Raw genomic sequence first — 25,334 nt, forward strand, 5'->3', positions numbered from 1 at the left:
GTCATTGTTGAATCTACATTCTGTAACTGGGAGCTATAGTATTTTTAATATACCATTTTCTAAATTAATTAAATAACTAATTAATTAATTTAGAGAAATTAATTATTTAATTAATTAATTTAGAGAAATTAATTATTTAATTAATTAATTTAGAGAAATTAATTATTTAATTAATTAATTTAGAGAAATTAATTATTTAATTAATTAATTTAGAGAAATTAATTATTTAATTAATTAATTTAGAGAAATTAATTATTTAATTAATTAATTTAGAGAAATTAATTATTTAATTAATTAATTTAGAGAAATTAATTATTTAATTAATTAATCTGAGACAGAGTCTCACTCTTTTGCCCAAGTTGGCATGCAGTGGCATGATCTCGACTCACTGCAACCTCCACCTTTCAGGTTCAAGCAATTTTCCTGCCCCGGCCTCGCAAGTAACTGGAACTACAGACATGTGCCACCATGCCCAGCTAATTTTTGTATTTTTAGTAGATACCGTGTTTCATCATGTTGGCCAGGCTAGTCTTGAACTCCTGACCTCAGGTGATCCGCCCGCCTTGGCCTCCCAGAGTGCTGAGATTACAGATGTGAGCCACTGTGCCTGGCCCCATTTTCTAAACTTTTTTAATCTTTAATTTTCATAAAGGTGCTTTGAAGTTCCTAATAATATCAAGTCTAGTATTCCAAATTAATATGAATGATTTGGAGTGCATTGAGATGAGGAGTTACTTAAGTTTCTGAATTATTGCCGTGTAAAAACAGAAGAGTTGATACATGTTTTCTTATTAGACAAAATTGAGTCTTGATTTACAGGCAAGAAAATGTGAATGATATTTAATATCTATTGTACAAATAAAATTACATATTAAAGCTTTTTAGATTTCATCATTAGGTACCTGTTAGGAGATATTTTAAAACTATACCATCATTCAACTTTTCTAGATTTAATAACTTAGATTGATACTGGTTTCTAAGTGGCCTTGTAGTCGCTTATATAAACAAGTCGGAAGCAGAACTAAACGATGCTTTGTCTGTAAATATGAAATTTCCTTGGCAGCGATTGCAAATGCGGTGGGATGTGCATAGTGTGTTTCAAGCTACCCAAACTTACTCTTTTTCTTGAGCCCATTCTCTCTTGCTGACACTCCTTTCTCCCCTTACTTTTTTTGACCCTTTACTACTATAATGAGCCACTGTTACTTAAAGGCCTGTGACTTTTCTGCCAAATAAGCTTTACTAGGAAAATGACTATATTTTATCAGATTCTCTTCATTAATGAGTTGACAATGGGAAAATTTTGCAGTTCCAACATTCCAAAAAAACTTACATTGAAAGCCAGTCTAAGGAGATTTATTTGTGATTATCCTGAAGTATATATGTTACCTAAATAAATCTCTCAGGGCAAATATATGGAATAAAATTTCCACTGAAAATTATATATTTGATTTTATACTTACTCATGCTTCAATACAAAACTTGAGGGAAAATAATGTGCATTATTTTCTTACATGTGTCACAGTTAAAAGGTGTTTCCTATCAATTCCAGTGATTTTTCTTTCTTAGCAAAACAAGTTATATTGGATCGTCATTCTATGGACTTCGTTTGAAATAAGCGATCCTATGATTATGATTTTTGCAGTTTTAAATAATTTATAAAAATCCGTTTGACCTGGGTGCAATGAATTGCACCCTTCATCTCAGCTACTCAGGAGGCTGTGATGGGAGAATTGCTTGAACTCAAGAGTTCAAGGCTGCAGTGCTTTGACTGCATCTGTGAATAGCTACTGCATTCCAGCTTGGGCAAGATAGCAAGACTCCATATCTAATTTGAAAATCAAATTAAAATTTGTTAGAATGCAATTTAACTTGGATAATTAAAAAATATTAGTATTGAGAAACTTAGCAATTTTCCTTCCTAAGTATTTTCTCATAGTATGGACCCACCTTCCATAATGCACACAATGAATTGGGAGACTTGCCTCTCCTTTAGCACATCCTATATTTTTCTACTCTTGTGTTTTTGCTCATGTTTACTTCATACTGCAAATCTACATGAGTGAATATTACCCATCCTTCAAGGCTTACAATGTTCATTCCTTTATAATCAATTTTAAGACACTCAGATAATACCTTTTCTTTTTTTGCTATGTACTAAGAATACATTTAAAATCCCCAAGTGAAATTTATCCCTGGGTCACAAGGTTGGTATAAACATATGCAGATCAATCAATATGATATACCACATTAACAGAATAAAAGCTAAAACCACATGACCATCTCCACAGATTCATACAAAGCATTTGGCAAAGTTCAACATCCTTTATGACAAAAACTTCCAATAAAATAATAGGTATAGAAGAAAATTTTGTCAACACAAAGGCCATTTATGAAAAGGCCATAGCTAGCATCATAATTAATAGGGAAGAACTAAAAGCTTTTCCTGAAAAATCCAGTACAAGGCAAGGATTCCCCTTCTTGGTGCTTCTATTCAACGTGGTACTGGAACTACTAGCAAGAACAGTCAGGCACGAAAAAGAAATAAAAGGCATCTAAAATGGAAAACAAGTAGTTTATCACTACTTGCAGATGACATGATCCTATATGTAGAAAAAGACTGTTATATCAAAAAAAAAAAAAAACCTGTTAATAAAGTTGTGGGATGCAAAGTCAACATACAAAAATCAGTTACATTTCTCTGCACCAATCAATAACAGCCTGTCTGAAAAGAAAGTGAAGAAAACAATCTCATTTACAATAGCATCAAAAAGAATAAAATACCTAGGAATAAATTTAACCAAGATGGAAGAAATTGAATATGATACAAATAAATGGAAAGATATTCCATGTTAATGAATTGGAAGATTTACATTGTTAAGATGTCTGTACTACCCAAAGAGATATACAGATTCGGTGCAATCCCTATCCAAATACCAATGACATTTTTTACAGAATTAGAGAAAAACAATTCTAAAATTTGTAGGGAACTAAAAACCCTGAAAATAGCCAAAGCAGTTTTGAGAAAGAAGAACAAAGTTGGAAACATCACACTTCCTGGTTTCAAGTTATATTACTAAGCTCTAGTAATTAAAACAGTGTAGTACTGACATAGAAACAGACACATTGACCAATGGACCAGAATAGAGGGCCCAGAAATAAACCCAAGCATGTATGTTCAACTAAGTTTTGACATGGGCACCAAGAATACACCATGGGGAGAAGATAATCTTTTCAGTAAATGATGCTGGGGAAACTTGAATATCCATATACAAAAGAATGAAATTGGACCCTTATACCATATCCAAAAATCCACTGAAAATAGATCAAATACCTAACTGTAAGACTTGAAACTGTAAAACTCCTAGAAGAAAATATAGTGGAAAAGCTCCTTGATGTTGGTCTTGGCAGTGATCTTTTTGATGTTACATCAAAAGCTCAGGCAACAACAGCAATAATAGGCAACTGGGACTACGTGAAACTAAAAAACTTCTGCACAACAGAGGAAACAATCAACAAAATGAAAAGGCAGATTGGGTGAAAATATTTGCAAAGCACATATCTGATAGGCACATATTTAATATTATAGATATAATATTAATATCTATAATATTAAAGGAATTCACGACTTGGTAGCAAAAAACAAAACAAAAGCAAATAATCTAAGGACTTGAATAGACTTTTTTTTTTTTCCCCGAAGAAGCCATAAAAGTGGTCAGCAGGTGGCCGGGCATGGTGGCTTACGCCTGTAATCCCAATGCTTTGGGAGGCCAAGGCGGGTGGATCACCTGAGGTCAGGAGTTCAAGATCAGCCTGACCAACATGGAGAAACCCCGTCTATACTAAAAGAAAAAAATTAGCTGGGCTTGCTGGCACATGCCTGTAATCCCAGCTACTTGGGAGGCCGAGGCAGGAGAATCACTTGAGCCTGGGAGGCGGAGGTTGCAGTGAGCCGAGATCGCGCCATTGCACTTAAGCCTGGGCAACGAGAGGGAAACTCTGTAAAAAAAAAAAAAAAAAAAAAAGTCAACAGATGTATGAAAAGGTGCTCAACATCACCAATCACAGGGAAATGAAAATTAAAACCTCATTGAGATATTACCCCATGCATATTAAAATGGCTATTATTGAAAATACAAGAGATAACATACAAAATAGTTGGTGAAAATGTGGAGAGTGAGGGTGTTCCACTGTTGGTAGGAAAGTAAATTGGTACAACCATTATGGAAAACAGTATGGAGGCTCCTCAAAAAAGTAGAAACCTATTATATGACTCAGGAGTTCCTCTGAGTATATACCAAAAGAAATGAAATTAGTACTTCATAGAGATATGTGTGCTCTCATGTTCATTACAGCATTATTTGCAACAGCCTACGTATGGAAACCATCTAAATGTCCTTCAGTGGGTCAATGAATTAAGAAATTATGGTATATTTATGCAACAGAACATTATTCAGGCTTAGAAAAAAAGATCTTGTCATTTATAGCAACATGGATGGAGCTGGGGGGCATTGTACTAAGCAAGATAAGCCAGACACAGAAAGAGAAATGGTGTGTGATTTCACTTACATATGGAATCTCAAAGAGTTGAGTACACAGAAACAGAATGCAAAAAACACCTATTATTAAGCTACTTGGTTAATAAGCTCTTTTAAATGGGGGAGAAACAAACCCAGTTGGTAATTTATTAGTAACAACTTTTGATTATAGGTGATAAACTAATTCTGTACCTCCTTATTGTAATTGAAACAGATATAAATTACTCTGTCAGTTCTAACTGTACAGTCTTCTGTGGTTAGAAGTATGAAAAAATTAGCAAGCTCAGGTCAGAGGGAGAGCTATGCTTTTTGTCCTCCCTCTCAATTGTGGGTATTCAGAGGGATTTGTTTTGTTGAAACTAGAAGGTACTGTTCAGAACTAGGAAGAAAGTTACCAGTGCTGGGGGTGGGGGAATTGGGGAGATGTAGGTTAAAGAGCACAAATTTGCAGTTAACATAGCCTGAATAAGTCTGGAGGTCTAATGTACAGCACAGTGACTCTACTTAATAATATTATTTTATATAGTGGAAGTTTGCTAAGAGAGTAGATTTCAGATGTTCTTGACACACATGTACGCAAATACAAGGTAACTGAGGAGATGGATAATGTTAATTTGCTTTACCATGGTAATCATTTCACTATGTATGTCAAACATTGTGTTATAATGTTATATACTTTACATATCAAAAAATTTCAATTAGTTTTTCATTCTGTTGAGTAAATGCATTCCAATTAGGATACCTATAAAGTGAATATACAAATGTATCGATTAGTGTGATTTATTTATATTTACATATTATATGCATTAGAAAGCTATAATGCTGAGTAACAATTATTTACAAAGCTTTTGTTTATTAAAATAATTTTTGTAATATCTAATTACATGGACAGTGTTGTACAACCATCTCCACTATTTCCGCAACCTTTTCATCATCCCAAACAGAAATCATTTAACCACTAAGCAGTAACTTCCATTTTCTTCCACACTGTAGCCCTGGGCGACCTCTAATCCATTTTTGGTCACCATGATTTTTTTCTATTTTAAATATTTCATGGAAGTGGAATCATAACAATATTTTCCTTTTGTGTCTGGCTTATTTCACTTAGCATAATGCTTTTGAGGTTCATCCATTTGGTAGCACGTATCAAAACTTCATTCCTTTTTATATTTGGATAATGTATATATATACAACCTTTTGTTTATCTACTCACCTGGTGATGGAAACTCGTCTTTACCTTGTAAGTTTTGTGAAGAATGCTTCAATGAACATTAACATACAAGTGTCTGTTTGAGTAGCTGTTTTCAGGTTTTTGGAGTGTGTACTTAGAAATGGAACTTCTGGGTCATGTGGTAATTCTGTGTTTGGCTTTTTGAGGAACTGTTAACCTTTTATCTATAGTGGCTGCACACTTTTACATTTCTAACAGCAATGTGCATGTTCTGATTTATCCACATTCTCACCACCACTTGTTATTTTCTGTTTTTTTTTTTTTTTAATTATAGTCACCCTAGTTAGTGTGAAGTGGTATCTCCATTTGATTTTGATTGCATTTGTTTAATGATTAATGATAGTGAATATCTTTTCATGTGCTTATTGGCCATTTGTATATCTTCCTTGGAGAAATGTTTATTCAAGTCTTTTGACTTTTAAATTTGGGTTTTTTTTTTTTTTTTTTTTTTTTTTTTTTTTTTTTTTTTTTTTTTTTTTGCTGTTGTTAAGTTGTATGTATTTTAACAATATATTCTGGATATAAATAGGTACCTATCCAGATTTACATCAGATGTATAATTTGCAAACATTTTCTCCCATTCTATAGGTTGTCTTTTCACTTTCTTGATAATGTTCTGTCATGCACAAAGGTTTTAATTTTGATTAAGTCCAAACTTTGTAGTTTTCTTGTTTCTTGTGCTTGTTTCTTATGTTTTCTTGTTGCTTATGCTTTTGGTGTCAAAACTAAAAATATACCGCTAAATCTAAGATCGCAAAGCCTTATGTTTTCTTCTAAGACTTTTATGGTTTTACATGTTATATTTAGGTTGTTTATTCATTTTTTGTTAATTTTTGTATATGGTATGAGGTAGGCATTCAATTTCATAGTTTTGTATGTGGAAAACCAGCTGTCCCACCTCTCTTTCTTAAAGAGAGTATTCTTTCCCTCATTGAATGGGCTTGGCATCCTTGTGGAAAAGAAATCAATTTGCTATAGATGTATGACTTTATTTATGTACTCTTAATTCTATTCTGTTGGCCTTTGTGTCTGTCTTTATCCCGGTACCACCTGTTTTGATTACTGTAGCTTTGTAGTAAGTTTTGAAAAGTAAAATGTGTGACTCTTTCAATTTTTTTCTTTTTTCAAGATTGTTTTGACTCTTTAGGCCTCTTGAAATTTCACGTGAATTTGAAGAGCACATTTTCATTTCTGTGGAAAACACTGTTGGAATTTTCATAGAGATTGCATTGAATTTGTAGATTGTTCTAGGAGTATTGACATCTTAACACATTAAGTCTTCCTATCCATGAACATATGATGTCTTTCCATCTTTTTTTTTTTTTTTAAAGAAATCAATGTTCAGCATACAGATGATTCACCTTGGTTAAATTAATTCCTACATATTTTTTCCTCTAGATGCTATTGCACTTTTTTTTTTTTTTTTTTTTTTAAAGACAGAGTTTCACTCTGTTGTTCAGGCTGGAGTTCAGTGGTAGGATCATGGCCCACTATAGCCTTGACCTCCCAGGCTCAAGCAATTCTCCCACCTCAGCTTCCTAAGGAGCTGGGACTACAGGCATGTGCCACTATATTTGGCTAATTATTAAAATTTTGTAGAGATAAGGTCTTACTTTCTTGCCCAGGCTGATCTCGAACTCCTGGGCTCAAGCTGTCCTCACACCTCTGCCTCCCAAAGTGCTGGAATTACAGGCGTGAGCCGCCGCACCTAACCCTATTGTAAGTTTTTAAAAATTTCCTTTCCGTTTTTTCTCTTCTGATTTTTATTGCTGGTATATAGAAGCAAAACTGAATTTTGTGGTGATAATTTCACCAAAAATAGTAAATTATTAGGCATAAATTTAACAAAAGCCATGCAAGATCTCCATCCTGAATACTACAGAACATTGTTAAGATTCATTTAAGGATGAATAAATGGAGAAATTTACAGTGTTTATGAATCAGAAGATTCAATTTGGTTAAGATGTCATTTCTTCCCTAACCTATATTGATTGATTCAGTGTAATCCTCATTATAATTTCAGCAGGCTTATTTTCATAGAAATTGGCAAACTGATTTTAGAATTTATGTGGAAATGTAAATGCTACCTTAGCTAAAAGTGTTCTGAAAAAGAAGAATAAAGTTTGAGGACTTAACAGCCTGTTTTCAAAATGTATAAAGTTATAGTAATTGAGACTATTCTATTAGCAGGAAGAAAGCCATATATGTCAATACAGCAGATTAGTAAGAAAAGAAATGTGTGTGTATATATATATATATATATTTATATATACACAGTCCTGTGCTTCATACCATAGAAATTAATAAACCTGAAGTGGTTTGTATACCTAAAAATAAGAGCTAAAACTATAAAACTTGTCTAAGAAAACAGTAGAAAATTGTAATGACTTTAAGAAAATATTCCTTAAATAGGTCACAAAAGCACAAGTTAGATAATTTTAAATGGATAATTTTGACATTACTAAAATAAAGAACTTTGGTCTTCAAAAGAAATTGTTTAGAAAATGAAAAAGCCAAAGACTGGTGGAAAATATTTGTAATACATATATCCAACCAAGACTATTTATTTAGAATATATAAGTAACTTCTTACAAGGCAGTAATGAGTCAGACAGCTCAGTGAAAACAAGAGTAAAAGATTTGAACAGACACTTCACCAAAGAAGGTATACAGATAACAATAAACAAAAGAAAAGATCTTCACCATCTTTGTACCATTAGAGAAATGCCAGTTAAAATGGTGAGACACACACTTTAGAAAGGCTAAATTAAGAAGACTGACAGTGCCTCGTCTAAGGCAGATATAGAGCAAATGGACCTCTCATTCATTTCTGTTAGGAATAGAAAATGTTACAGTTTGACAGTTCTTACAAAGCTAAACATGCATTTGCCACGTGATACAGTCATTCCACTCTCCTAGTTATTTACCCAAGAGTTAGGAAAACATGTCAATGTTTTGGCAACATCATTCATGATAGCCCAAAACCGGAAACAACCCAGATATCTGTCACCTTGTAAATAATTTGTGGTATATACATACAATGAAATCCTAGTCAGTAATGAAAAGGAACACACTACTAATACATGCATCAGAATAGATTCATCTCAAAACTCTTATGTAAAGTATTTCTTTATTTTTTATTTTTAAAGTTTTTCTTATGTAGGTACAACTATAGTCGTAGAAAACAGAACACTGTTGCCAGAATGCTGGGGGAGGGAATTGACAGCAAATGTTAGCAGGAAACTTTTTCAGGTCCTTGAAATGTTCAATATCATGATTTTGGTCGTAGTTACGTAACTATAGATATTTGTCAAGATTTGTTGGTTAATTTTATTCATTATAAATTATCCCTCCATAAAGCTGAACAAGAAAAAAAGCATTTTTAAAAATCAGGCTTCTTTTAAGTCATAGAAAGCTTGGATAGAATCACTGGTTTATTCTTTTTCTGGACTTTCACAAACAGGGGTCTACATGTCTTTGGTAGGAAAAGAAGAAAGGTAATCAATAAGAATGTAGCTATCTAGCCTCAGGTGTTGGTTGAAGGTTAAAGTTATGTTTAGAAAAGAAGTTAATTTTGCTTAATAAAAAGTTACATTAGGTTTAATACATTGAATATTTAATTTTTAGCTTCTTAGTAATGATTGTCATCATTTTAATTGGCTTTAGAAATATAAACCTGGTCGATGTGATGATATTTTGAAATGGAAGCCTCCCAGTCTGAATTCTGTGGATTTTCGTCTAAAAATAACAAGAATGGGAGGAGAAGGGTAAGTATGCACTTTTGTACTTTTTGCATGAAATAATACTGTTTGTGTAAGGCTTCACCTTTTACAGGGTATTTCATGTATACTTTACAATACTTTAAAGAAAGAAACGAAAATACTTTATTTTACAAAATATTTTACATATACATTAATCTCATTTTCAGAGATTACTCCTTTGACCTGTGTCAGCTAACATTTTGCAGTTTCCTTTAAACTTTACTGATCTTTGTTTTAAAATCATTTTTCATTAATATAATATATTATTATATTAATAATAGCAATATGAAAGTTAGTAATATTAAAAAATGAACTTTGGCTGGGCGCGGTGGCTCACGCCTCTAATCCTAGCACTTTGGGAGGCCGAGATGGGTGGGTTGCTTGAGCTCAGGAGTTTGAGAGTAGCCTGGGCAACCTGATGAAACTCCCTCTCTACCAAAAATGCAAAAATTAGCTGGGCTTGGTGGCACATGCCACCAAGCTACTTGGGAGCTGAGGTGGGAGGATTGTTTGAGCCTGGGAGGCAGAGGTTGTAGTGAGCTGAGATTGCACACTGCTGCACTCCAGCCTGGGTGACAGAGTGAGACCTCATTCCCCCTCACCGCCCCCCCCACAAAAGAACTTTGTTAAATTGCAAAGTGAAAATTTTACTAAATTTTGAGATTTTACTAAAAAATAGTTCTGTTATATGAATTATAGATCTAGATATAAGATGATCATTGGTATTATAATTAAGCATATCAAAGTAAGTCTTTTTTACTTTGAAGGAAAATACTTCATGTTTGCATTTGCAGAGCAAATATTTTCTATACTTTTGTAGGGTAAGGGCTTAACTGTTGACTTTCATTAAGGTTTTTCATAATGTTTATTAAGTGTTAATTTTTTAATTTATTGGTTAATCTTCCTTTTGTGACTTTTTTGGTTGCTGTCTTAGTATAAAAGATGCTTTAGCATGAATATTTTGAAAATTTTCCAAAGCCTTGTTTTGTTTCACTTCTGTTCTATAAATTTTAAGTGTCTTGTCTAAGTAAATACATTACAACAAAATAAGAAATCCTTATTCAAGGAAATCAGAGAAAGTAAATAGGATAATATTAGCAAAGAAATTAAAACTTACCAGTGTATCCTGTGAAATTTTTACTTATCAAAGGTAAAGCACCGATAGCATTTTTACTAGCTAATGGAACAGGGGATATATGGAGTCCAGACTCCAAAATATTAAAATATTTTAAGAAACTATGCATTATCAAAGAGAGGAAACTCTGCATTGTGGTGAATCTTAAGTGAAAAGGTGGGTTTAATAAAGCATGTGGATATTCGTTTTCAAACAGTAGGGTATTTAATATTTTATTTTAGGCTGGGTGTGGTGGCTCATGCCTGTAGTTCCAACACTTTGGGAGGCCAAGGTAGGAGGATCACTTGAGGTCAGGAATTTGAGACCAGCCTGGGCAACAAAAGGAGACCCTGTTTCTAAAACAAACAAAAATTAGCTGGGTATGGTGGTGCATACCTGTGGTTCCAGCTACTTGGGAGCAAGACTTTGTCTCAAAAAAAACAAAAAGAGAAAGAAACACACACACATGCACACACACACTATCCCTAAATGTTTGTGGCTTAATTTACAATTGAGACTTACTGGCAAAAAATTGTTACAACAATTATCTGGAACCCCCAAGAATATATTGAACTCATATAGAGTCTGATTATAATCTGAGGATAGATAAATTTGATACTATAGGAATAGGTGGAATACATGCACGTGAATGACTTTCAGGATAATTTCAAAAATATCTTTCTCTTATCTAAACATTGGATAAATATTGATATGTTGAACTCAAAATTAGCCCAATGTACAGATTTTCTCAGTTGCCAGTCAAATGTGGGATTGTTGATCACTAATCGTGCAAGTTGGGTGTAGGCTTGATATGTTCTTCTGGAAGTGCCTTATAGAAGACCATCTCGCTATTAGAAAAATGGAGGCTAACAAACTAATTCTAGTGGGGCTACACTTGTTTTGTTTTGTTTTGTTTTTTTGACACAAGCTAATACAGTTCTTTGAAAATAAGACTTCAAAGATGAGGTAAAATTTGTTAAACTGCTTCATTACTAGATCTTCTATTTTCTTAATGCTATATTTATATTTGGTTAAAAAAATACAGACTCTCGGATTGTTTCGTTGGGTTTTAAAAAATCGCTTACTTTTGCCTTTTACAGTCATAATTCTTAGTGGCACTTAAAGGCTTCATGAGGCTAAACACAGAATACTCATTTCTCTAGTAGTAAAAAATGTTACTTTTACTTGTAATTTCCTATTGTAATTAAACATAGCATGATGTAATTCAGTTTAGTAGTTTGTCATCCTAGTTTTGCTTTTTTTCATAGTACGTTTTAAATATATTTTGTTCTTTTAAAATTTTACCTATTTATATGTCTTCTTCCTAAAAAATGGAATTACTTTTGAGTCTAGCGCATCTTTAAAACTCATCCAAATGTTACTCTAAGGTGATTTTCAGATAGGAATGTGCAACTTACATCAGTGTATGTACATTATTTGTGTAATGGTAGTCAGTTTTCAAATATAGAATATTTAATATGAAATATAACATGGTAACTATTGCATAAAACATATTTAGTTAGCCAGAGTAATATGCTTTTTCTAAATGTAAAGAATGTTGTGCATTATAGCAGTCTTTACTGAATAAATGAGTTTATATGTAATGCTTAGCATTAACTCAGTATTTTAGAGAATATTGTAAGAAATATGCCTATAATAGTTTGAAAGGGGAGTAGGTATGTTTCTGAATCATTAAGCATGCACTAGTGAAGTGGGACTAAGCTATTAAAACACCATGAGAGAAGCTCATTTCTTTGATTGTACTTCCAAATATTTCCACAAAGCCTAAAATGGAATACAATATCTTGAAGGTATATAAATAGTAGTCTTTGAAAATGACTGCAGTAGTTTTCTAAGAAATGAAGACTGAGGCATTCTAGGTATGTTATTGAGTTTGACTTTAATGAGGTGCTAATAGTATAGATTTCTGTTAGATTAAAATTTAATACAAATAGAAAAATCTGTTCTATGTGTTGAGTGCCCTGTTGATGGCAATTAAAATCTGTACTTTGCTCTTTTCATTTCCTATTATCATTTCTGAAAATTTGAGATATATTTACATTGATTTATCATGGCCAAATATAACTTTTGTATATCTTAGCAATTTATATTGTGTTGAGTTTTATAGACAATACGGATTTTCATCTGAGAGCTATTCGTTGTTTTAAAAATATGATGGCTTTATATTAACTAACTTGTGACCTAAGAGTATGGTCATGGTCAAAAGCTAGAATTACAAAAGTAGTCTGTACTCTGGAAATTGCAAACTCTTGAGTACAGTGTCAGTGATATATAGTGATTGGTATAAACTTATTATTTGTATAGAATAGTATTTTAGAGTACAGATTTTAAAGCTGGACTGCCTAGGTTATCTCCTTACTGTCTGTGTGATTGAGCACATTACTTTTTTCTGTTTGTCAAGTTCTTCATCAATAAAATAAGAGTTGGCCTCATGAGACTTTGTAAGGATTAAATAAGCTAATGTATGTAAAATGTTTAGAACAGAATCCGGTACTTGGTAAACGTTGAAATATTTGCCGTTATTTTTATTGTTTTAATCAAAACAAATTTAAAAGTGCGTCTTACCTTCTTGCTGCTTCTGCAATACTATCTGTTACTTGCTGCACTAAGTCCAACTTTCCGTGTGAATCATTTCCTATTTGATTCCAATCTTTGTTAATTTTCCCTTTTAAAATGCATATATCTTTAGCTTATTTGTGTAATTTATCATAACTGTTAAACACCTGGAGAGCAAGAGCACAGCAAAGTCAGTAACTTTTCATTATAGACGTTTTTGTAATAAGTCTCTTAAAATAACCTTGACAGTATATATACTGGTATAAATAGTATATAGTGGTTAAGAACATAGGTTATTGGCCAAGTTTGCCCAGAACTAAATCCAAGTTCCACTACTTATTTGTTGTGTGCTCTTGTTACTTAACCTACCTCATCTGTAAAATGTCCACAGGAATAATGTTTATTTTGTGGATTTGTTGTGCTGAAGATTTATTTACACTCAATATTTAATTGCAGGGGTAAACAAAGTAAATGTAAGTCTGCCTTTATAGAATTTACAAGCTAATGGGCTAAAATGAAAAAATAATACTGCTTTATGAGGTTCTGTGAGGATTAAATAAATGATGCATGTAAATTCAGTATAAAACTCAATAAATAAATGTTTCCTTTAAAAAATGGTTATAGTTATTAACTGAACCTCAGCAGAATGTATGGTTAAGTCATGAATTAAAAACATACTCTGTATTATCAAGTGGAAAAAAAGTGCCCTGAATGAAGAAGCCTCACTTGGCTGTGAAAATATAAAGATTTTTGTCCTTCTAATAAAAAATATACATTCTAAAACAAGAATGAAATGTAATTTTTTTTTTTTTGAGACGGAACCTCACTCTGTCCCCTAGGCTGGAGTGCAGTGGTGCGACTCAGCTCACTGCAAGCTCTGCCTCCTGGCTTCACGCCATTCTCCTGCCTCAGCCTCCTGAGTACCTGGGACTACAGGCGCCACCACGCCTGGCTAATTTTTTTGTATTTTTAGTAGAAACGGGGTTTCACCGTGTTAGCCAGGATGGTCTCAATCTCCTGACCTCATGATCCACCCATGTAGGCCTCCCAAAGTGCTGGGATTACAGGCGTGAGCCACCGTGCCTGGCCCAAAATGTAATTTTTTACCTATCACATTGAAAATATTAACATTGTCCCTTTTGGTTAGAATGTGAGCAAATAGGTACCCTCCTAAACTGTTTGGTAGGAACAGAAGTTGGTACAACTCTTTCAATGGGCAATAAGGTAGTATATATCCTGAGAAAATATGCTCCAATTTTGTGAAAGGAGATATCTTGTTTGTCTTCTACATAGTTGTATTCTTAGTACATAGTGTGGTGACTTGTTTATAGTAGGCGCTCCAGAAATATTTAGTGATGGAATGTATATACAAACAAATAAGAATATGTAAAAGTATGTGTATAATAATTTTATTGAGGCATCATTATAATAGTGAGAAACTGGAAATATTCAATGTCTTTTTCACTGTAAAAGTCTTTTGTAAAATATAGTTGTATACATGTGTCTTCCTGTATGTGTTTCCAGGAAAGTTGTTAATAGTATTCTAAAAATCTCTAATAGTTATCTTTTACAAATTGGCCTAGTCTGTTGAGATACAAGATTTCCTAGAGCTTTGAGGTTGAGCTCAGACCTAGCATCTATATTTGTTGTTTGATTTTGCATTCACACATAGTTGTGTGATGTTAATAGACATACCGGTTTGGATTTAGTTAAAAACAGAAACACAGCAAATATTTTAACAGAATGAATTTATTTGAAGAATTGTCTGTTACAAAAGAACTGAAGAGATGAAAAAATCTTGCAGAGAAAGCAAGCACTGCAGGAAGCATATACTATGCAGAGAACTGGGGTAACAAAGAAATGAGGGTAGATTATTAAAATTTAGAAGGTTGGAGGAGGCCTTATAGGGTTCATAAGAAGCCAGTTGCTGCCCAGCTGTCGTTCTTGCCACAAGATCTTGGAGAAAGGATTCAGAGGCTCCAGACAATTGATATACTGGGTTATAAGGCCCAAGTGGCAGAGCAACTTACACTACAGCCTGAACTTGTTGCAGAGTCATCTGTTGTTCTGATTTCAACTTAAAAATGGTAGTCTAACAGGTTCCTTGGTCAATGAGTTGGAGTACTGCCTCAAAATCCAGTGATTGTTAACCTTTGTAACGTCCTTTTTAGTATCCACTGATAGTGCAAGTACAGTAACTTGTCTCTGACACCTTGGAGAAGCTATCCTGATAGGCTTCCAACCATTGGACCCCTAGAAATCTTACTTAGGCAATGGGCTCTTAAATTTTGTGGGTTTTATGTCTTCTGTCTTACATGTGTCTTAGTAAGATGTCTAAAGAACTTTATACTTCCTCCTTATCACTCTCAATAAGTACAAAATCATCAGCATTGTTGATCAGTGATTTGCTCTGTGTAGTGTCAGAGGGACCACTGTCTCTGAAAAAAATTAAAAAGACAATAACAAGTGATAGTGAGAAACTGGAGTCCTTACACATGGATGTTGAGATTGTAAATTGGTGCAGCCACTGTGACAGTTACATAGTTCCTCAAAATGTTTAAGATAGACTTACCATATGACTCGGCAATTCCACTCTCAAGTATATACCCAAGAGAAATGAAAATGTATACCCACATGAAACTTGTATGTGAATCTTATCAGCATTATTCGTAATAGCCAAAGGGTGAAAACAGCCCAAATATTTATCAACTGACACATGGATAAATATGCAAGCAAAATAACTCTTCCACCAGGCACAGTGCCTTACTCCTGTAGTCCCAGCACTTTGAGATGTCTGAGGTGGGCATATTGCTTGAGTACAGGAGTTTGAGACCAGCCTGGGCAACCTGGTGAAACCCGTCTCTAACAAGAAAGAAAAAAAAAAAAAGCTGGCCATGATGGCACATGCTACTCAGAGGCTAAGGTGGGAGGAACACCTGAGCCTGGGGAGGTTGGGGCTACAGTGAGCCGTGGTAGTGCCACTACACTCCAGCCTGAGTGACAGAGTGAGACCCTTTCTTAAAAAAAAGGAAAAAGAAAATACCTTTCATTTAGATGACTGTAGTGGATCCTCTTAAGCAAAGAGACTCTGGATATTATGCAAACTGGATTTCAGTTCCACCTCTGCCACTCTTTACTCAAGTTATCTCTGTGTTGCTTGTGTTTCTGTAACTTCATTATGTGGATAATAGTGCCTACCTCATGTAGGACTTTAATGATATAATACATGTAAGTCTTTTAAACTACTGCATGTTACGTAATAAGTACTATATATATATTTACTATTTTTTAAAAAGACCACTGTCTCTGTAGATTATACTATGGCAGAGGGCAGAAAAGCAGTATGCTATGGCTGCAAGATATACTATTGATCATGCTAGGCAAGGGCAGATGTCTTCCAAAAGCACCACAGATTGGTACGGAGAAAAACGCATTTGTCACCTTGTTGTATATAAGATTTTAGAGGCTATGCTGATTTGTTTCGTTAAAGACTGCACATCTGAAATGGCAGCTGCACTTGGTTTAACAACATGATTAAATTTATGATAATCAAAAATTATTCTAAATCTTTGATGGTGGTACTAATTTTTGCATTTCCCTTGGAGATATATTATTGCTTTTGGTTTATTTTCCTGGTAGGGAGGGCTGGTTGAAGGGGCTTTTATTTGGCCTTTCCTAGCATAATGACCCTTATTCCATGGGTCAGACAGCCAATGTGGAAATTGAGTTTCCAAGTATTTCTCTTCCAGTTATACATCCAGTAACTGGAAAATAACCGCAGGTTGTATTTGTGGACATACCGTCCCACTTAGATTTAAATTTGAGCCAGTAATCCATTTATCACCAGATTACCCTAAGCTCTCCATTTAACTTACGGACTGCAGTGGCATTTTGGGTCCCTGGCAATTCGTGTGTGTTTAAAGTTAAGTGTCTGGTAATCGCCTAGTGGTCCGGGTATCCTCTCTTTTGGATTAGAATTTTCTTTTGAAAAGAGAACACCCGGACCACTAGGGGATTACCAGACACTTACTTTAAACAGACACGACCGCTAGGGTATTTACCCCTAGGGGATTACCAGAACAATCGCTTTAGCAAGTGCTGCTCATCTTTTGAAAAACAGTTGGAAGATTTACAGCAAGGGTCAGCACATTTTTTCCATGAAAGGCCAGATAGCAAATATTTTAGGGTTTGTTGCCTGTATATCTCAACTACTCAAGTCTACCATTGTGGTGCTAAATCAAACCTAGACAATATGTGTATGAGTGACCATGACCGTGTCACAGTGAAATTTTATTTACAAAAACAGGTGTGAGGCCAGATGTGGCCTGTAGACTATAGTTTGCCAACTGTGGATTTACAGTACTGTGCATGGTTGTAGTAGTATTGCAGTGCCTTCTTTAAGGGGATCTGGCCTCCCACTTGTATTGGGAGGCTTAGGTATTTTTTTTGTTGTTTGTTTGTTTTGAGACGGAGTCTTACTCTGTTTCCCAGGCTGGAGTGCAGTTGTGCGATCTCGGTTCACTGTAACCTCTACCTCCCGGGTTCAAGCAATTCTCCTGCTTCAGCCTCTGGAGTAGCTGGGATTACAGGTGCCTGCCACCATGCTGGGCTAATTTTTTGTAATTTAATAGAGATAGGGTTTCACCATGTTGGCCAAGCTGGTCTTAAACTCCTGACCTCAAGTGATCCACCTGCCTCGGCTTCCCAAAGTGCTGGGATTACAGGTGTGAGCCACCACGCCTGGCCAGAAGGTTACAGTTTGTTAACCAGCTAAGGTCTGCACATTTAAAATTGAGAAATGCTAGCTTCCTAGCAAGCACAATGGAATATATAGAATTGACTACATGGTTCTCCTTTACTTCCTATCGGAAAAGTCTTTTTACTCTGCTGGCAGTGTGTGTGTGTGTGTGTTTTGCTTAAATTCATTAAAAAAAAAAAAGAATGAGCTGGGTTTGGAAGCTGAGGCAGGAGGATTGCTTGAGCCCTAGGAGTTAGAGTCCAGCCTATACAATACAGCAAGGTCTCTTCTCTGCGGGGAAAAAAAATTCGTTTTCTCCTGCTTATTTGAATTAGTGTTATTCTTTTGAGAAGGAAATTACGGTGGTAAAATATTTTCTGAATGTTGAAAACTGTTCTTATATAAGGAAGGATTAAGTATAGGGGAAAAGTCTTATTACTTTGCTGAGCAGCGTTTTCTGTTTTCTACCCTCTGCCTCTTTCTCAAAATGAAATGCTTAATTCTTTTATTTAAAAATTATTTTAAAGAAAGTAGAGATAAAAACACTAATGTAATCACTGTTATTCCAGAGTATGCTTAATGACTAAGCTATTTGGCATATAGCTTGTTGTATTTTTTAATGTATAACATAGCTATTTTTATTATTTAGCAAATGACCCATAGTAACTGCTTTCTTAATTGAAAATATTCTCATCACCCAAACATGTTTTAAGACAAGTGTTTCGTTGGCTTTCGGTCTTTGAATGGTTAGTACTCTTAACATTCTTGATTATGTTTTACTTCCAGTGTGCCTAGGAGAGGCAAGGAGGAGCGGTGACTGAACTCGTCTCAGTTCCTTTGCCTGGTTATCTCTTGGGTATTAGTAACTCTTGTTTCCTCTGGTATTTCATCCTTCCTGCATTCAGCAGAAAATCTTTCCCAGGCCTCTTACCAAAAACCAACATCATAATCAAAGTGCCTAGAAGTAACTAGTAGAAGAAAAGGAGTATGTGGCTTTAAAATATCTACTTATGATCTCACTGGAGTCAAATTCCTTATTTTTACTTGTTAATTTACTAAATAGAAATGTATATCACCTTTGTGTTATAATTTGGTTCTTTGGAATTTAATTTTCACATTTGTTTTAACACTATTCTTTACGTTAGAACCTTTTGCTTATGTAATTTTTCTCAATGTATGTTTTCCCTAATTGCAATTTCTCTAAGTTACCTTTTGTTTATGTTATAAAAAGCTTGTTACCTGGTGGATATTATGTAGATTAAATATTAGTTAAATTCCTACTTTGAATCACATTGAAGGTGGTGGGGGGAAAACGAAGTAACTTAGGAACATAGGATTTGAGTGCAGATCCTCATGAGAGATGAGATGGGAAGAACTGCAAACAAATCTTGACCTCCTTTTTTATTAGGTTTGTTTTTTGCTGTAATTATGGTTGTGAAACTCCAAACTACTTTAGAAGTGTTATAGGATTGAGCAAATGGGTTGTCCAGGTTCTCAGTGAGGAGGGAGAAAGATACAAATATGAAATGGAGGAAGGCAGTGAAGAACTCTGTGAGATGGATTAGAAGTTTTAAAATATTTGAATATATATGTTCACATGTATGTGCATGTATGTGAATATATATACATGATTGTGTTTGTGTATGTAACATGTGATATGCATAAACTTATTTCCTAGCTCTGTCCACTGACAGGACCTATAAGCAGAGGCACCCTGGTAATAATGAGCATATCCAGCACAAAGATTTTGGTGTCTAACACCATTTCTCACCAAAAAGAACCAGAAATCTTCAGAGAAATGGCTTATTCTAGAGCTGGGTAGGGAAGATGCCGGATAGGCGTAGGATACCTTCTTATGCCAGAAAGTAAGAAACTACATCCCCAGCTCAACAAAAACAATGTGTGTCAAAAGGGTACAGGAGCCAACTTGAAGGTGTTCCCACTGGCCAGACCTGGGATATAATGTGGACACCAGAGGGACAGTAATGAATTATAAACTTTGCTAAAAATAGGAATCTATGAGTCCATACTGCCATGCTGGTAATAAATGAGAAGAGGTGGTTTAGCTTTTAGCAGAATGCTGATTGGTAAATGTTCTAAGAGTCCTGGATTTGGAAAATTATTTTGCCACCACCATAGTAAAGATCAGCTCAAGCAAAAATAATCAATGAATGCTAAGTCCGGGAGGGACATTTTTATAAGAAGCAAGATATTTTCATTGTTGTAAATGTCTTTCTGTGGATTGCTTGTAACTTGCAAGGGCAAAATAATAGATTAGAGAGTTGAGAAATTGGACAACCCCTTACTAGCTTATCAGAGTTAACATCAGCAGTGAGGATAAAATGAACATTATGCACTACGTCAGTACTATATCTAGTATTTTGACTATGGGTGTCTAGCTCTAATCTAATAATGAGGAAGCATTAAACAAATCCCAAATGTGGAACATTATGTGTTTTTTAAAGGGTCTCTGTGTTATTCAATATGTCAGGTTCATCAAACAAAATCTGAGGAATTTATACTTAAAATATACATAATTTCAGATGATCAGAAACTACCTGGAGTAATAGACACCTTTCGACAAAAGTATAATAGCTCTGAGAGACTTGCCTTGTGTACTTGACTATCCCCTTCTTGGTTGAGCATTAGTTCATTTATTCCTTTCTGTGTACTGGGCACTGGAGTGTATTCAGTGATTACTTTCTAAATTGAATTTCTGAATTACAGTGATCATAGCAGTTATAAAATTAATTTTGGTAATTTCTTATCAAACAGGGTTTTAATTATTAAAGAAAATTCACAAGCACTTTTGCCAAACGTTAATCAATTAAGGGCTTTTGTTTTCTCTCTCTTATGAGGAGGGAGCATCAACCTTTTAAAATGATGCAATATAGAGACAAAGACTATCAAATAAGTAAAACAATCTGAGATAACTGAATTTGAAGTATAGTAAGAAAAAATAGATATGAAATCATTTAAAAACAGTTTTGAAATCTTTTAAATCACTTAAATAACCATGTGTCTGATGTATGGTATACTGAAACTTAAGATAATGCTTATGTGACAGATGAAGATTGCCTAAGACTGTCACTTAAACATGTAACAATAGGAGTAAAAGTTGCTTTTGGAATCTGAGTTTGGAAAATTTCAAAGAGTTTAGGATTAACTTTCAAAAAATTTAGCTACATGGTTGGCCTGTCAAAACTTAAAGATTATTGAAATCTTATAGTGTGACTTCAAAATATGTCTTTGTCTTTTCAACCAAAATGTATTTTGTTATGTTTTGTTATTTGTTCCTACTTACATTGAATTTAATCAGAAAATTTAACCTGAAAATCTTTTGAAAACATTTTGTTAATCTTCTCTATAACATCATATATTAACTTTTCTGGATTTTCTTAGACATAACAACAGTGAAATTATTTCTGCTATTTAGGGAATACAACATTTTCTCTTTGATTATGAAGTTAAATATTAAAGTTTGTATTAGTAAATTCCTTTACTCTCTTTACTTGTTCTTCCCCATATAAGAGATACTTGAAGCCTTACATTATAATTGTTTGCTTTGCATATTTAATACCTTTGTATTTAGATACTAGGTTTGATTTCTCCAGATATACAATTGATATTTTTGCCCCCCAAATCATGCTTTTGTTATTAAATCATGTACTTCTTCTTTCTTTTTATTGCCTTTAATCCTAAATTTCTCCTAGCATGGTACTAATATTGCCTGTTCTGCTTGCTTTTTCTTGAATTTGTTGTGGATCTTTTCTCCCATTCATGTATCTCCAGCCTTTTTGTTTCACGGTGGTGGGTCACTGCCAAAACTATCATGCTGAGATCATCTGGTTTTAGAACATAGCAAATACATGATCATATATCCTCAGGGACCAGTAACTGATACACGTTTATAGTGCAGCTGTACATGTTTGATGACTAGTCCTTTTGTGAAATTAGTTGGTAATGTAACAGTGTGGCATAGTGGATATTAGTTGTTAGAACTGAAAAGTGGCTCATTAAAGACAATTTGTTTTTTTATGATAAAATTTTGTAACTTTTTTAGTGTTTTAGTCTGAGGATACAAGAGTCATAAAAAGCTGATAACCTTCACTCTCTCAACCTGTCTATCCAGCGCTTTCCTTGACCTTCACTCTGGACAGTTTCCCCTACATTGCTAGCACTTAGCTCCAAGTGAACAGAGTAAACCCGAATGTCATGTTTTTTGAGTTTTCCTGATTTGATGCTATCTTACTGAAACCTGTAGGTTATCTATTAAGAATGTAATTATAAAACATAATTTGTATGTAGTCAATATAGTCATTATTTTCAAACATCAAACTCAATCCTTCGTTGGAAAAATTCTTTTACTTTAAGTGTGTACTTGAAAATATAGTTGGTTTTATTTAACTCAGTCTGTAGCCTCTTATTTTTAACACGAGAATTTAGTCCATTCAACATTTGTATGCTAAAATATGTCGCTTTATTCCTTCTACTTTGTTTATTAATTTTACCTCTTTTTTGTTTGCTTGAGATGGAGTCTCACTCTGTCACCCAGGCTGGAGTGCAGTGGCATGATCTTGGCTCACTGCAACCTTTGCCTCCCTGGTTGAAGTGATTCTCCTGCCTCAGTCTCCCGAGTAGCTGGGATTACAGGCATGCACCGCCATGCCTGGCTAATTTTTGTATTTTTAGTAGAGACGGGGTTTCACCATGTTGGCCAGGCTGGGTCTTGAACTCCTGATCTTGTGATCGGCCTCCCAAAGTGCTGGGATTACAGACATGAGCCACCAAACCCAGCCTAATTTTACCTCTTTAACTTTCCTTTTTAAAAAATTGTTTCTGTGTGATAATTGGAATTAATTGCCTTTTCCTCTTTGTTAACCTGAACTCTATATTAACTTTTCATTATATTATTGGTTACCTTTCCTTTTCTTATATTCATAATCAGATATATTTCTCTGTTATTACTTGAAAATAAGGTACCAACTCTCCCCCACCAAGATGTTCTTTTTTTTTTTGAGATGGAGTCTCGCTCTGTTGGCCAGGCTGGAGTGCAGTGGCGTGATCTCAGCTCACCGCACCCTCCGCCTCCCAGGTTCAAGGAGTTTTCTGCCTCAGCCTCCCACGTAGCTGGGATTACAGGCACCCACCACCATGCCTGGCTAACTTTTGAATTTTTAGTAGAGATGAAATTTCACCATCTTGTTCAGGCTGGTCTTGAACTCCTGACCTCGTGATGCACTTACCTTGGCCTCCCGAAGTGCTGGAGTTACAGGCATGAGCCACCGTGCCCAGCCTCAAGATGTTCTTTTCATCCTCCCCCATCATGTAAAAATTTTAGAATACTTTCTAATACCTTACATTTCTTCTTACTTTAGACGTCTTTGGCGTGCTTTTAGTCTCACCACCCATTCGCCCTAGCTTTTGTTGGAAAATTTTACTGGAACATTTTCCCCAAACCAATCCCTACAGGTATTACTGAAAAAACTTAGTAGTTTTGCTTCTAGGCTGTTTTGTTGTTGTAGTAGTTTGTGTGTTTTATGAATTTCTCTTACAGCCATGAATGTCACTTACATTTCAAGAATCTTTTTGTTTGGCTCTTGTACAATTTCCAGTCAGTCTGCCATTATCCAATTTAAATTTAATGGCATTTATATACTGCAAGATTTGTCACCTACCACTTTCTCCTTTTCTTCATTTTCTCTTTCTTCTTCACATTTATTTATTCTTTGGAGTAATTTTCTCAGATGGGAATATATAGATTTTTAATATGAATTTTTTGCCTAACTGCTAACTTTTTTTTTCCAGTCAGGTAAATCATGTCTTACCTAGATATAGAATTATTGGGTGCAGTTCTTTTCTCTTTCTGATTGTCTTTTGGCTCCTTTATGGGGTACTACTGAGACCTGCTTGGTCTTGGAAACCCTAACCCAGCGGCACGAGAAGAATTAAAGACGCACACACACAGAAATATAGAGTATAGAGTGGGGAAATCAGGGATCTCATAGCCTTCAGAGCTGAGAACCTCGAACAGAGATTTACCCATATATTTATTGACAGCAGGCCAGTGATAAGCATTGTTTCTATAGATTATAGATTAACTAAAAGTATTCCTTATGGGAAACAAAGGGATGGGCCAAAATAAAGGGATGGGTCTGGCTAGTTACCTGTAGCAGGAACATGTCCTTAACGCACAGATCACTCATGCTATTGATTGTGGTTTAAGAACGCCTTTAAGCTGTTTTCCTTCCTGGGTGGGCCAGGTGTTCCTTGCCCTCATTCCGGTAAACTCACAACCTTCAGTGTGGGCGTCATGACCATCAGGAGCATGTCACAGTGCTGCAGAGATTTTGTTTATGGCCAGTTTTGGGGCCAGTTTATGGCCAGATTTGGGTGCCTGTTCCCAACAGGTTACTTTATTCCCATTTTACTTTTGACTCACTGGGGCTCAAGTCTGGTTTTGGAGTGCTCTAAGTGGTGGCAGTCTACACAAGAAGGAAAAATGTATGTTCTTTATCTTGATGGATCATAACTGGAGAATTGTTCCCTACATCCTCTACTCTGTAAAATCTTTCATGTTAGGCCTCAAATATGTTCAACCCATAGGAAGGTCAGGCACATGACCTGGGGCAATGTTGGCCTGTTCTCTAGGGTTTTTAGATTTCAGTGCCCTGTACTCTTCTCAGGATTTGCTAATTTTCCAATCTTTGTCTTGAGGCTCTTCTCAATCATTTCCCCTGTTAGGAAGCCCTCAAATTTCATACCTCACTTTACTCAGTAGACACTTGGATTCACAGGCTGATAATTCAGAGTTGGGTATGAGGAGAAGTCAGACATGTTTAGATTTATCATCTTCCTAGGATCCTTAATAGTTTATTTTTAATTTCCAAGTAGTCTTTGTCTTCTTTTTTGACCTTATTATTTCTTTTCTTGTTTTATCATTATGACAAGAATGTTCTGAACAATTCCCTCCTAGGGAGGAGAGGAGCAGAATAAAGATTTTCTTTATTTATGTTCTATTTTAACTTCTATTTGTAATCATCCTTAAATTTGTCAAAGGCCTTTTTAACTGGTACTTTCTAAATATCTGAATCTAGAGTGAAACCCTGTCCCTAGTAAGACAAGAAGCTCAGACTATTCAGCTACTTCTCTGCTTCTGCTGCTCTTTGTCAGTATAACCTATGATTTTAGATACAAATCATGTATATTGTGTTTTTTCTTTCAAAAAGTTTTCTTGCATTTATATTTTAATTATATGATTCTGTTTTTAACAGTTATTTAAACTCATTACTATTTAAATGGTTCCATTTTGGGTAGATTAATATTTAACACTGATTTAAACTTAAATTTTCTCTATTTTAATTGGAATTGGTATT

General features: G+C 34.7%; 1 protein-coding gene across 3 annotated transcripts in view; it reads left to right on the top strand.

The window, feature by feature from the left end:
- RNGTT (RNA guanylyltransferase and 5'-phosphatase) overlaps nt 1-25,334 on the top strand; it is a 338,127-nt gene that overhangs the window by 182,290 nt on the left and 130,503 nt on the right. For all 3 annotated transcript variants that reach the window (XM_017876820.1, XM_017876821.1, XM_017876822.1), the window contains one exon: nt 9,435-9,535. In XM_017876820.1, coding sequence (XP_017732309.1) covers nt 9,435-9,535 — 101 coding nt within the window. The remainder of the gene's footprint in view (nt 1-9,434; nt 9,536-25,334) is intronic.

The sequence above is a fragment of the Rhinopithecus bieti genome, unplaced genomic scaffold, assembly GCF_001698545.2.
Source record: "Rhinopithecus bieti isolate Rb0 unplaced genomic scaffold, ASM169854v2 scaffold_10354, whole genome shotgun sequence".
Classification (NCBI taxonomy): Eukaryota; Metazoa; Chordata; class Mammalia; order Primates; family Cercopithecidae; genus Rhinopithecus; species Rhinopithecus bieti.